Genomic DNA, 15,230 nt, shown 5'->3' with positions numbered 1-15,230 from the left:
GCACACCAGGAGCAGCACAATAAATTGAATTGAAACATGAAATCATGATGCACGACCTGTTAGGTTGCTGATGGTGTTGTTGTTGTTGTGGTTGAGGGCCAATTGTATCTCGTTGTTGCCAGGAACTCTTCGTTGGGCCCAACACGTCGTGAAGGTGGTTCCTATAGTTGGGCTGCTGATGGTGTAGTGGTACACTCGCCTGCCTTGTGTGTGGACAGTGTAGGATTGGTTCCCGCTCAGTGACGGTGTCAGCATGTGCCTTGCGACTGCCTGGGGACCAGTTAAGGGTCTGGTCTGCCTTTTACCCAAAGTCAGCTGGGAAAGGCTTGAGCACCCACCCGCGGTGTTGAAAATGGCATGACACAAACTGTTAATTCTTAACATTCTATTTAATTGTTAATATGGATCACCTGCGGTTATTATTCAGTGCAATAATGTAGAATGCTATTTTTATTAACACCCAACATTTTTGGGGGCGCGGAAACAGATTAATGGCATTTTCAGCAGCCCCAGCGGACACACACTCCACTCCCATCTATTCCTCGCTGGACTAGACAGTTTTTGGGTTTGGGTGCTCGTTCTGTAGGTTATATAGACCCGTTCTCGATATTTTGGCTTATAATTACCCTTTGAGACAAATATGAGCTTTCTGTTATATTTTAAGTTTCACGATGAAAGCATTATTAAGGAATTAATGGCGTTTGGCAGTTGAAATCCCAGAGCCTCATAATTCGACAAGAATGTAGATCATGATAAATTTGGAATAACAGTGTCCTCCAATACCTTTAACAATGCAAATGGGTCGTATTAAAATAGAATTAATGACACTTGTGAAACAAATGGAATTAGAGAGAAAAGTCCCGTTACCATCTTATTTAGGTAGAGAAACGATCTCACACCATGGACTCCCATTTGAGAAACACTTAACGGCATCACCATTAACCCCTTAGTGTTCACTACTCTTTAGATGGTTACAAATCATGCTTAGACATCTTGAAAAGATAGGTTTGAACATCCCATAATTGTCTTATCCACTTCCAGAAGAGGGCGCTATTACCCTACTTCCATCTACTTGTGTTTCACTTGCGACATTTTAATGGAACTTGTTATTTTGGATCTTTTTGTCCTCTTGCTTTACAGTTTTACCTTTTATCAGTTTTACCATTTCTCTTTCTTCTTCTCTTTTTGGCATTGTCATTATCAAACAAAGGTTCTAAAATTTCGCAAAATACTGCTGATATATATATATATATATATATATATATATATATATATATATATATATATATATATATATATATATGTATATATATATATATATATATATATATATATATATATGAAACTCATAAAATGAAGGGGGTCACAGGGAACATAGTGTGCCCATGACACTCCATCATGAGGGAACAATGATTTGCGATATGAGTTATTTGAGTCCCGAAAATGGTCTGAGATGAACTGAACTTGTATCTCAAGGCAGCATGGGACTCAAGTACAGTAGAGAGTACGGTAATAACTACTTCCTCGTCATCGTATGCAGACCTTGGAATGAGAGACTGTGTGCGCGCGGGCGGGTGCGTTTGGGGAAGGTGCGACGCTTTAGCAACAAAGCCATCTCTTCAACATTTTCGGCACTGGGCCAAAGGAGTCTCAATACCGAGTTTGTCCACACGATGCGAAAGTGGGGTCATTTCCACACACAAATTAGTAAGCAGCACTAAATGAGCAAGAAATCCTATTCAATGATCCTAATCCATATATAAATATATATTTTTAAATAATGACAAAGTAAAAAGCAAAGGTGAGATAAGGCCTGGTTTCTTTTCATTGACTTCAAAGGACAATTGCCCTTTGAATACGTGTACATATTTGGACAACGGCCTTTCTGCAAACTCTCCAAATATCCCCTTCTATGTGCGGTCTAGTTCTCTCAAGTTTCTGCAAAATATTTAGAAAGTATACAGTGGCAATAGGCGGTGTGTTCATTGCCATACAGGATAAATATTGTGGGGGAAAAGGAGCCTCCTTCCTTAAGCAGCTCTTTGCGGGCTTTTCACGATTTTATGGATCAGCTACTTGGTTGGTGGCCAGTGACACAAAAACACACAATTGTCACAAAAATCTCCTACCATCGTCAGTGACTGCAGTAATGTCATGGAAAGGAATGAAGAACTCAGGCCCGACTGATATTAATTTTGTACTTGGTTCTTGTCCTCCTTTAAAAGCAAATCACACTTTAAAACTCTAGAGGGAGTCCAGGAGCAGAAAGAAACAAGGACCAGTTTAAGTGACAGCCACAATGGTAACACTATCTCTCATGATTCTTTCTTTGGAATGCATTCCAGATGTTTCAGAACAAAAACACGAGGCAGATGCATGAAGTGATTAGAAACTTGTTAGGCGGCCGTGCTCTTCAGTGTGCAGGCGTGTAGCAGGGAAGACCGTGATTTGGACGATTGCGTTTGACTGCTTGTCTTTTGGAGAGCTGAAAAAGTACCTCAAAGGGCTTTCAACATGTCGGTGGACCATAAGAACATACACTACTTTACCAGATCTATGACAGAAATGACAAAATGTGCTTGTCTGTTTTTTATTGAACCACTGTACATCACAGTATCTGTTTAATGCATGTATAAAAGTGGAAAAAAATAACTACATACTGTGGTTTTTATTTTCTCCGTGCAAGTGGCAATTACAGACAGGACAAAATTGCTGAACAGCAAACCAAAATTAAGTGCAAAAACTCATTTTAGTGCATATTTTCACAAAAATCAGCTCCCCCAAAATTGTAATATTATTCAAGTGCTATATTTATCTTGCAAATTATACCAAATCCCCTCAAATTGTTATATATAGATTATTAAGGAGATCATTCAGTCGGGATCATCAACCTCTTGACAATAAACTCAATTAAAGTATATTTTTAATCAGTAAAATGATATTAGCATGCATTTTCAAAGTTATCATTTTTTTGGAGAAGCCAATACCAAACAAAGGAGTTCAAAAACACCTGGTAATGAGTAGTATAGCCACGCCCCCTCCATTCCTTCCGCGTCTGGATTGGAGTCAATGAAGGGACCAATCACAATGTGTTCACTCAAAAACATTGCACATCCTTCGCTGATATTGTCAAAATAACGGGGCTCAATCGGGTCCCAAATGTATGTGGACATCTCTATTTAGGCCAACTTCAATCTTAAAATACATCACAAAACTATTAGCCTTTCCATGGCTGATTTAAAAGCGCATGAAATGAGCAGCCTTTGTGCAGTTTAGGTTAGGTGCAGTTTCTATCACATCTGTCGTTTTCCTTCTTAAGTCATCAAGATACTCTAACACATTACGTTCTAAGAGTGTTATCTTGACTTACTTTGTCCTAGAAGTTCAATTCTGTCTCTGAGGTACTCCCTTTCACCACCTCGCCGCAAATTAGGAAAAAACAAAACAAAACTATGTACTAAAACAGGGCGTGCCAATCTGTAGTTTTAGGTATCACAAAAAGCCCTGCAGATTTTTTAATTTTAGTGCTACACTAACATAATTTTTACTCACAGACCTATTGGATAAGTGCCACCGTTCATCCCAATCAAGTGTCCCTATACGCGTACTCACGTAACAGTACAGAGTGGGACTTGGTGCAAGTGCTACAAAGTGATGTCTGCCATCTATTGGTGAATGGCGATATCACAACTTAAAACTATCCAGTGGACCCAGAAATATAATTTGCTTCTCACCATCAGCAAAGAGTGGAGATGGAGAATACACATGAGAGAAAGTGTTGGGTAAATTTTAGCATTGATGTTCCTCTGGACTCACATTTCTTGACAGGAAACAGTTTCCAAAAACCTTTTTTAAAAACGAATAAGAAAAAAATGGGCGTGTTTTGCTAGTCCAACTCGGCCGTGACAAGATTCGCTCCCCCTAACCAATGAAATGATGCAAAACGATGACGTCATGGCTCTGTGAATCTGATTTAAAATCTGATTGGTTCAAGAAAAAAATGTAGATTATGTTAAGATAACAACGCTGATTGGCCAATTAAATAATTTAAATCCTCAATCATGTACTGAAAACATTGAGAAGCATGTTGACCGTTTAAAAATAAAAAAAAATCATTTTATGGACAAATTTAGGAACGTCCACCATTGAGTACGCGTGAATGGGAAAAACCCCGCCACTGCCCTTTTTAGTTCCCAGGAGATTGGCGTTGTCAGCACCCGCAATACACCCCCCCTCTCCTCGCCATCCTCTTTCCCTCCCTGTTTATGAAGGAGGCGTGTAAGCAAGGAAAAGGCAGTGCACGTTTGGGGCGGGTGGGGGTGAGTAGACGCCAACACGAAGTGACGAATCCATTCAGTTCTCGGTGGACTCACTCGCAGCAGGTATGCCGCAACGAAAGAGGAGTTTCACGTTTGGAGCCTATGGAGGGTAAGAGACTCGCTCGCTCTGCTGAAGCATGTGATGATGATACGTACGCGTGATAGAACGTGTTTGGTTTGCAGCTCGGACTGAGACCGGGGTTTGATGACTTTGCACATTCTCGTGTGTGTGTGCGCGTATGTGGCTCCATATCTGTATTGCCGCGTTGATCGCTGCGGCTTTCTGCCCAGTGATGATTTGGAAGTATGCCCTGCGAAGTTTAGTTTTATTCATGACAATTTCCTGCTTATTTGTTTGTGCCGCAAACTTAAGCTAATGAACCAGGTGTGTGCCACTAGCTTCTGCAACTACTCTGCACTGGTGGTTCACTTTTTACAGAGAGCCAACAGGTGCACTAATTCATCTGTGCTGATTTATATCGAACTGTGTATTTGTTCAGTGTACGATTGCATATAAAGTCTTCCTATGAACACACCCATAATAATGCATTCATAAAAACTTAGTAATGACAATGAAATCAAGGTTAACACATTTTTTTGTAGACACTACATTGGAATGGCCATTGTGCTGCTCCTGGCCTTGGCCACTTGTGGCACAGGATGAGACTATGGCAAATGGCTAGACTATCATTGAAGCGTCTCAACTCCTCAATGCTCATCAGTCCGGCACTCATTGAATTGTTTACTATTGAATTGTCTCTCTACATGTTTTACAATACTTTTTGTGTGCAATCAGTTGCAAAAAGGATTAAAGCGCCCCAACATGGAATGTTTTTCAGAATTAACTTTAAGCTAGCAGACTGAAATATGCAAATGTGTGGCGATTTTATATATATATCTGTGATGTTCTTTGGCCTACTTTTGGAGATACCAGCAATATACGCACCCCATGTCACAGAGCCATAGCTCAGGTGTTGAGTAGCCATCGCCAATCTGGAGGTTTTAAGTTCATTTCTCAAACGTTCATTTTTGATTGAAAATGGAAAGCGCATATTAAAACATACTTTTCAGCACAAAACTTCCTCCATGGTCACAGATGTTTCCTACAACAACAGTGTTAGCTACGATTCCTCGCTTGGGATGATTTAAAGCAAGTTTGAATGCAATGCGAAATTGTGCTGGTCCGGTCACATGCCTGCATGATAATGGCGTGCAGTATATTCTCAGTCGCTCGTCCCCTCATGTGCACTTGCTGGTGAACTAAATAGACGGATGAGCTCTGTCCTGAGAAGAGCAAAATGCTGATCTGTGGCCTCGGGGAGGGGAACACGGTCAGGTGACATCAGCAATGTGATGCTTAGCGTCATGTAGGAAGAATTCAGTCTCATTCAGATGACAAAAAAACAAAACAAAATACTTTTTTTAACCCTTGCACGCCGTTAACGATTACTTTCCCGAAAGTGAGCCAAAATACATCAAACATTATCTATGAAAAACTTAATTCTATTCTTCAGGTGGTCCAAAGTTTGTGTACACCAAGGCTGTTCTGGGACAAATCGGAGTTGTTAAAAAAAATAAATAAATAAGGATTTTACCTTGAAAATCATTCCAGCAAATTTCTGACATTTTGTTATTGTAACTGTCTCAAAATAAATGCACATTTCTGTACAATATCTTTTTTCAACACTAAATCTGTTGATGGACATATTGAGCTATTTAAAATATGTCGGCCCGTCCCAGCAAACTGAGATTTTTGACATCATTGTCTTTTTTTGTACCAAATCTCTTCTTCTTAGTCACATGACTGAAAGCGGACTGTTGATAGCATGATGACACTAAGCATGTAAACATGATTTCAATAAAAAAACAAAAGAAAAAAAACAAATAACATCAAAAGCTAATTTAAGTACCAGGACAGAGTCTTTTATTAGTTGAAATATGAAAAATAAATGAGTGAACTTACTTTTTACAATCTTACGGCTTGCAGAGAATGTGAAAGATACAACTTCCTGGTGACTCTGTGACTTATTAAACATTTTTCAGAGAGGTTAAAAGGGCGGAGAGAAAACGTGGACACGCCAAAAGTGTTAATTTGAACTAAATTATTTACCTAAAAAAGTGCCGTAAAATACTATAGTTATGATAAGGAGTAACACAAATTTGTTAAAAGGAAAAAAAAAAGAACATAACAAATTTGTTAAATCAAGGAAAATAGTGGTAATGGTGGGATTCTTGAAATTGTAATACTGCATCCCAGATACGTATGGGACAGTGGTAACCAATAATGACATAAAAAGAAAATCCATTCATAGATGTCAGACATGCCATTAATATGTCTGAAATAGCTCTGTCTTTTGTAATTTGAATAATTTCGGCGGCCAACTGGTTAGCATGATGGCTTTGCATGTTCTCCCCGTGCCTGCGTGGGTTTTCTCCGAGTATCTCCCATATTCCCAAAAACATGCATGGCACATGACAAGTTAGTGCCTGAAACGAGACAAGACCTGAGACCAGCCTGGAGCAGGTCTAAGTTGTGGCACAGGTGGTGTAATGCCATTTTAGTGGATTTGATTGTGGTGCAGGCAGACAGATTCTGTGCTCCGTTGACGTGTGCGGTGGATAACACATTTTATTCATAAATGTGACAACACCGTGCATCAAACCCTCTGAATCGTTGTCAAAATCACTTCATTGAGCACTTATTTTCATTGTCTTTAATATAGATTTATAACCACAGCACAGCTATGCGGCGGCGGTGCGTGGGGGGTGGTTGTCACAGATTGACACAAACAGTCCGGGTGGAAGTCGGTCTCCAAGTGCCCACCTCACAGCTCAGATCTGTGATCGTCCAGGCCAAACGCGACCAATCCCGGCTCACTTGTTTTCTGAGTTTGGTCATGTGACGTTCACAAGCTGAGCTCATGAACACTTTGATGTCATTTTTACAAGGAGCAAAATGGATGGATTTTGCTGCTAAAATCCTATTTTACAAATTCAGAATTCCGTATTTAGACTAGTGGCGCTGCATAAAACATATTAATGTAAAGAAAAAATTTGACTTGACTTCCCCTTTAATGTTTGCTTTTTCATTTTTTTGATTCCTCCGGGGTTTGATACAGTGTGACTCAACATAAACACAGTTGCGCCCACGACGACTTCACCGTTAATCTTGATTCCCATTCAAAGTCACCAAGTTCTAATGAGCCCGCTGTATGAAAGCAAAGATGGCCGATTGTTGCTGAGAGAGATTTTGATGTCCTCCTGCCTGACACGTATTGTACTGAGACTGGAAGCGTGGATGAGGGGGCATTTCTTTTTTTGTTTGCATGACAAATGATGATGAGACTGCGAGGCAGGGCTACTTGAGGACAGGAGGCCATTCAAGTGCTTTTCCAAGGGCAGAGGAGATGGAGGCCTCACGAAGGGCTCTTCAGCGCCTACTCAGGCAGTTCACCTTGCATATTTATGTACCGGTTCTTCGATGCTTTTCAAGCCATCTGCCGATAAACAGACACTGGGCCAGATTCAGATCTTTTTCATGCTTCTAATTAGGTAGCATTCGATTATACAGTAATCCTTTGTGTTATATGCTCGTGTATCACGAGACAAAACGGGATGCTTTGCTTTCGCCACAGTCAGGGGTGTTCTTACGTCTGTGAAACATCACAACTCTTGCTCTACATGTTTTTTCTTACAGACTCGTATCAAAGAGGGAGCAAATGTGCTCACGCTGGACTTAAGTACATTAAAAAATATTTTAAAAGTCTGTAATTAAAATAGAAGTACTGATTGAACTGCTGTACTTATGAAGTGCTCCTACTGAGGAATATCACGTCGCCTGTTGTTACTGTAGCAAGCATCGCATTGACTTTTACGCTATCAAAACAAGTTATTTTCTCATAGCTTGCTTTAGAACCGAGTAACGTAAAGTAAAAAAAAAAGCGAAATTAGCGAATGCCAAAAACTGAAATACTAATACACTTTGCTTTTGTGTTTTTTTACATTAGACTTGGAATGTAACGTTCACGATTTTGGTTTGATTCGATTTATTTAAATTTTTTTAACAAAATGAATGACTCACTTTAGAATCAAAATATGTATTTTTAACATCTGCATTTGTCTTTGTTACATATAGTAACTTTCCAAAAATAATCCTGACTGTTTAACGACATTTTTGTGTTGTTATCAGTGTTTTGTTAGTGCCAGACAAAACATTTTTTCATGAGACGCAGAATTTTTGAATGCCAGAAGCTGGTCGTTTGAGGCTGACACGAGACATGACTCATTTGCCACCAATCGTTCTTTTAGCCAACAAGATCAAACTATTCTCTTAAACTCGGACCACAGATGGAGAATATGTTCCTTTTCCAAATCTGTTGCTGCTGTTCATGTCTTCTGGTTGACTTTCCTTCTGTCCCATTTTAAGTTTTTTGCTTGTAATGGAGCGTTTTGCACTGCACTAGTTTTCATCTTTAGTTAAAAAGCCGGGAGCCTGGTCAAGTTGCTAAGTGACCAATCGGGAAGTGGCCTGGTTCCTCTTCCACCTTGCTTAGTGAAGTAGGCTGCAACTTGTCAAAATGGATTTGTTGTTTCATTTTCTTTGACTGAGAAGTAGGAGACTATTAACAGCAGCAAAAAAAGGAACGGGTCATCTAATAAAGGCATGGCATGATCTGCGGTAGTTCACGCTCCTTCTTGCGCTACTTCTATCTTTTTGGACGCCACAACAAAGTGCGCTTCGGCGTCTTCAAGCTGCTCCAAGCTTTTTTCATTGTTGCTTACAATAACGCCAAAATACATTTCCCATTTCACTTTTTTTTCTTTTTTTTTTTAAATCCATTCAGCATTGAGGAGGGGGAGATTTTCAACTTGAGAGCGGCGCCGCCGTGACGTTCGATGTTTGCTACCCGCAATTTGTCAAAGCCTCCCAGTTACTTCCTGGTTGGCTTTGATGCAAGCACTTCCAAATATGGACAAGCTTGCACTAGACGTCATTTTTGCATGCTGCTTCTTGGCGAACACCAAGACAAGTCCCCAAGATAAATTAACGCAATTAGCTTTAACTCTCTCCATTTTTGTGTTTTGTACATTGTCGTCTTCCCCAAAGTTTGAAGTTATGAGGCTATTTTTAAGAAGCTAAAAGAAAACAAATTATATTTTCAAAAAATGAGTTCTGAAAAATACTCAAAGTAAATATACTCCATTACATCCCACCACAACTTACTTTCATGTTTAGTAAAATATGCTTGTATTAGGAAAGTATTCATGAAAAGAATGATATGGATTTGAACCTACTGTTTTTTGACATTTTTTTTATGATGTCAGCTGTTTAAATGCTTTCTGATGCATATCAATATGAATGAACGCACCATATCAGTATTGACCATCACATCTGATACCTGCTGCCTGACTGGCCACATAATGAGTTTGTTTGTTGTAATTCTGCTGATGGATGGCCCTTTGACGTATGTGCGCGCATGTGTGTGTGTGTGTGTGTGTGTGCACATTCGCATACTGTACTAGAACTTGTAATGGCGCTAAATGAGAACACTCAGCTATTTGACACACACGCTTGTCAAAAGGCTCATTCAGTCTCCTGTACAGTTCGGGCTTGTTTTCCTTCTGTGTGCTGACGGTATCTACTCCATGTTCGATTCTCACACATGTTTTTTTTTTTTTTAGTCGCAAATAGTAAAATTGTTTTTATTTACATGCAGTCAGAACACTTTTGGACTTTGAGTATTGACCCTTTAAAGTCCCTGCATAAGTCTTCTAAGTTTGGCAGAGCACAGACAAGAGTGTTGTGAACAACCCTGACACATTTTAATGATACAACGATGGCAGAGTATGTTAAATGAGGCTTTAAAATCGTGAAAAATCTACAAGGTTCTGTCCACTTTTAAACACTATAGCCAAGGAGTTATTGCTAGCAAAGATGTATTTTTGGAGTGTCGGCATATGTAGCTAGCTAGCTAACCACTGATGTGAATAATGCCATGCCCAATTGCATCGCACAGAAATTCGGAAAACTGAAATGTTGAAAAAGATGAGTATTCCATAGTTCTCTGTATTTGCAGCATTGGCCTCCAAACATGCATCATGTGTTTTGAAACAAATCTCAGAATTCACTTTGACAAGGCCTTTTAAGTTAGTAGTCTATATAATTCATAACCTCAATTTATGCCAGTTTAGTAACTAAAATAAAATCAGCCAACAGGTTTTGAATCATAATTTTGTTGCGATGAAATCCGACAATCAAGAGTCCGAGAAAAAAAAATAAAAAAAAGATGGCTGGCTTGATATGACTGCTTTAGATTCCCGGAGGTTCTCACGGTTGTGAGAAATGCGAAACACAAGATTGAGATGCCTTTGAAAATGATTCGGTGAAAGATGTGTTTGTTTCACGCATCTTGAATTTGCACAACTTCTTGAATTTCATTCGTAGAATGTTGCCTCCAGCCTAAGTCAGTGCTGCTGATTGCGAGATGAACAGCAAACTTGTTTGCTTTAAGCTGGATTTATTCAGGAGCCTGCTGACCTACTTGCAAGAAGCCATGTTGCTTAGTTGATAACATAACAGAACATAACACAGCTCGTTGGAGATGTGGAGCAAAGAAGTTGCTTGTACATTGAATTAGACAGGATTTGTCCAACTTTTCGGCTCTAGGACACGCCTGGTAAGCCTCCTCTTAATTTGTTACACATAACGACCACAGGAATTAAAAACATCTGTGAAGTTGTAATGTCAAGATTAAAAATGCCGTAGTTTATAATATAATATGGTACTGATTTAAAGAAATAGAATATCAAGACATTTTTGCTTAAATTCAGTGGACATTGTACTGCTCCACCCACCCGGTGGCAGTATTATACAGATTATGGTTATACATTGGGCCTCAGTAAGATGCAGTTTTACTAGTTGTTTATGGAAAAGATAAAGAATATATGCATGTGAGTATTGTTTTATTGTCAGCCTACGTGTGTTGCTGCACTTTTTGTATTCAGACGGACATTGTTATTACTGGAGCACACCAGTGCTGTGAGGCTATTAGTTAGCCCTCGATGGCGATTTCCGATTTGCTTTAGTTAGTTGGGTTAGCATTAGGCTAAATGGACTCACCAGGAGACACCAGTTTGAGAAGCAATGGCCTTGAGTTCCTGATATCCGTGTCCATGGAAACGGCTCATGTGTGATCACTTGACAAGAGGGCAGAGGGAGTGAGGAGCAATATCGCTTCCCCCTTTGACACAAATGAACCAGTTCATCAAGTTGATCTACTTTTTTACCAGGCGAAAAGCAGGCAATGCACACTGTTTGCACTGTGCAAATATAACACATGAACCACATGCACATTTGTTATAACCCACTTTTGTACATCGTAACATATCACACAGACTCGCCTTTGTTTGTTTGTGTATAGCAGATGGGAAACAAGAGAACAACAACAAAAAAAACCCAACATGCACAGTGCAGCTAGTGTTCACCAAGTTACTTCCACTGTGTCGGAATCAGTGATTTACTTTTTTTTTTTTTTTTTTTTTTTTTTTTTTTTTTTTTTTAGAATTACTTTTTATTTCAATTTGGCTTTTATTTTTAAATTCAGTTTTAATTAGTTTTCGAAGTTTAGTTTATTAGTTTCAATTAGTTGCTATTTGTTTCCCCATTTTTTAATTTTTTTTAATATATGGCATTCTGCTGCATTGCTTTTTTGCCTTACGTTTCCTAAGATTTGCATTATTAATAGCAGTGGGATGCGATTAAAAATGCTTTGTGTTTAAGTCATCACATTTGAATTGAATGAAACATTTAGCAATGGTTTACATTTAAACTCCGATTCGATTGACGACTAGCCCTTACGTGTACTTCAACACATCGTTGATGTACCACTTAAGTCCTGTAGTTGTTGAGTGCTGAGTGTGCTGAAGGTTACTGGGAAAAGTTCTGTTTTGCTTGGAGTGCAGAGGAGCAATGTGTGATGAAATCACCATCTTATTAAGTTCATGTCACGCACCCCATGATGTCAGGACAAGAAACAATTGCATTCTTTATGACCTTGTGACACTTTGGAGCCTCGAATGTTTCACTGTTTGGACTGGAGGTCTTATTTACATTGAGTACTTGACCAAAGGGCTCGTTCTAATGAAAATGTCCTGGATTGGCTCCTGGAGTCAAGTCGGCGCGCCCTGGCTGAGTCAATTGGTAGGAATGCCAAGAAACTGAAGCAGCAAATGAGATTTGGGAGTTATTCTGTCGAAAAACATGCTTCCTCACACTCTGAGTACCTTGGCAACGAAGGATATATCAAGTTGTTCAAACGGTGCCTAATGTTGCTGGGCGCTTCAACTTGATACTTTTCAATACTTTTGCTAAGTGAAATTGTATTTAACTTAACTCTAACTTAACAACACATTTTCATTTAATCGTTTTAAAATGTTTACTTTGAAACAGTTTTTTTAATGTACTTTTATGTGCAATACATTTTAATTGAATCACTACTTACTGTTATTTTTTTAGTTTAATTTTTCATTTTCCATAATTAACTATTGTGTTAATGCTGCAACTAAACATATTGCTGCAGTGATTTACAATATTATCCAACTTTAAGAATAAAACCTTTGCCACGATTTTGATTAATGCTTCAACCTACTCTACACTACTATAATTTAATATTGCTCATTACGATTTGTGTGGTAAGTAAGGGTTCGTCAAGGTGTATTGAGATAAAATGTTTGAGAAGCACTAGAGGCTTTTGAATACAAATAGATTTGCCTAGCCAGATATTTCAGATGTGGGCCAGTTCATGACCTCACTGCTTTCAATTAGAATTGTCAGGTTAGGCAGCAAATCAATGTTAATTCATTTGTCCTTGTTTAGTATTTGCGCCGTGTGAGTCCTGACATGCTAAACATTCCGTGTTCCACGTGTTTGCAGCTTAGCCGAGCTGAGGTGTGAATCATTGAGTAGTGCAATCGTTTGTAAATGGAGCAGGTTTAGTGCTTTGGTATATCTGATGAGCAGGTGAGATGCTCAGCATAATTGCATACATTGCGCTCCAAGCATGTTTGTATTTGTGTATTTGCTATTTTCATCGCTTCAAATTGGCTAAAATTGCCTAAAGAAGTTAAAAAATTAAATGATTAATAATTAAAGAATTAAACAATATATATATTTTTTTATTTAATGGAATCGAATCTACCAATGAAAAGACAATGTGACTCTAACTCTAAAAATAAAAATATATTTTAACATTTTTGACTGAGCTTCAAATAGCCACCAAAGTCAGACGTAAAAGCTGAACACACTTATGGCATTCTTTCTTCAGTGGTGATAAAATATTCTTTAGAAAGTTCTTCCTTACTCTGTTGCACAATTTTGCACAAATGTGTGGCACTTGTAGGTTGCTTTTCTTTTTACGCTAGAAAACAAAATGCATTATAAAGCAGGAAGACCGGGTCGTGTCTGGTGGATTTTATTCAACGACCACAGGGTGGCGCTACTGCGCAGTGCGCACCTCTGGGGAAAACAAATCACTCTAACAAATTGGACGCTACAATATATAAAATATATGAACTGATGATAGCCGCGTGTTCCTTGTATGTCTAATTGATTGTTGTACTTGAGCTGGGAACTCTCAGCTGAATTTCCCATTAAAATTCAGTTTTTTTTTGTGGCCCTTGAATTCTGGAAGAATCGATTCCACAGACAAGTGAGCAGTGGCAGTGTCATGTGTGCACAGCACCCTCTGTTGTCCTGAGAAGCTACTCCTGCTGTCAGTGGTGTGAGTGAGTGATTTAAGGACAGATGCCAGTGCATTGTGGACGGTGTCAGCGGTTTACAGCATGGATTAAAACCTACACAAGCAGCAGGCTTGTCATACTTGGTGGTGGAAACACGGCTTCAACAGATGGCCGCATTTATTTCAGGGTAACCCGGCCTACAGCATGCATATCACAGACAATCAGGTCAGGCCAGTGCTACATGTGCAAAGGGAAGATCCAGAACACTTTCTTCTACACTAATTGTACATTCAGCAGGTAATGCGGGAAAATGTATGACTTTGAAGCAATGACATCGCTTGTCCTGGTGCCTTTTTTTCCCCTTTTTCTGGGCCTTCTCACTGTACTCGTATGTTTATTTCCAGGGTGGACAGGACCTTCTCCAAGGCAAGGAGCGCATGGTGAGTTATTTGGTTTTCTTCCTAATTTGTTACTTGATGGTGTGTGGGACTGTTTCTCAAACATTTATTGAGCAAAGACAGTATATTTAACTTATGAAAAAATACCACTGCACAATGCACACCATCAAACAAAAAAAGTTACGAACACGGTTAATTATGTGCCTTTTACCATCTTGTGGAAGAGCATTGGATATTTCTGCCTTAACACTACTTACTATTTTTTTTGTAATTAATAAACAATAACCAATGAGGTGAAATTGGATAATTTCTGATCATTTCAATCTGCATTTCTTTTATTTATTATTGATGAAGTTGCCCAACAGATTGAAATGTGTGCATGAGGCCCTTAAGATGAGTGTGAGGAAGGTGAATAAAGGTGAGGGAGTGGCATTTCAAATAGAGGTTAGGGTTCGATCCTGGGTCATGGTTACAAACTAAGGTTAGGGTTTGCAAGGCAAAGTTAGCATGGTTAGGGTTTCAAACAAGAGTCTATGCTTTTGAGCCAAGGCTGGGATTTAAAAGTATGTTTGAAGCCAAGGTAACTTTTTTTTTTTTTGTGTATTTTCATTGAGGAGAGGGTCTTCCCAGCGTCTTTTCAGTGTGTCTGCTGAACGATGCTAGATCGGTGATGGAAATTAACTTCTCTCACTCAGCCATTTTGGTTAGTTAAATATTTTCATTTTGGTCACGTGCTGATGTCAAAGAAGTCTCCCAAAATACCGCACATGCTCCC

The 15,230-nt window shown here is 39.0% G+C and overlaps 1 protein-coding gene across 11 annotated transcripts in view; it reads left to right on the top strand.

The window, feature by feature from the left end:
- The window catches only part of LOC148340597 (rap1 GTPase-activating protein 1-like), a 64,633-nt gene that overhangs the window by 4,713 nt on the left and 44,690 nt on the right, over positions 1 to 15,230 (top strand). For 2 of the 11 annotated variants that reach the window (XM_088289766.1, XM_088289764.1), the window contains exons 1-2: positions 4,205 to 4,428; positions 14,462 to 14,497. In XM_088289766.1, the coding sequence (XP_088145892.1) occupies positions 4,385 to 4,428; positions 14,462 to 14,497 (80 nt within the window). In that variant the 5' untranslated portion in view covers positions 4,205 to 4,384. Of the gene's footprint in view, positions 1 to 4,204; positions 4,429 to 14,249; positions 14,355 to 14,461; positions 14,498 to 15,230 lie in introns of those variants that run through there. The other 9 variants (XM_088289765.1, XM_088289763.1, XM_088289778.1 and 6 more) reach the window with 6 other exon arrangements.

The sequence above is a fragment of the Idiotropiscis lumnitzeri genome, chromosome 3 (assembly GCF_059441095.1).
Source record: "Idiotropiscis lumnitzeri isolate Australia: NSW breed Sydney's pygmy pipehorse chromosome 3, RoL_Ilum_1.0, whole genome shotgun sequence".
NCBI classification, from domain to species: domain Eukaryota; kingdom Metazoa; phylum Chordata; class Actinopteri; order Syngnathiformes; family Syngnathidae; genus Idiotropiscis; species Idiotropiscis lumnitzeri.
The sequence above is the reverse complement of the archived record's forward strand: the minus strand, read 5'-3'. Positions and strand labels throughout refer to the sequence as shown.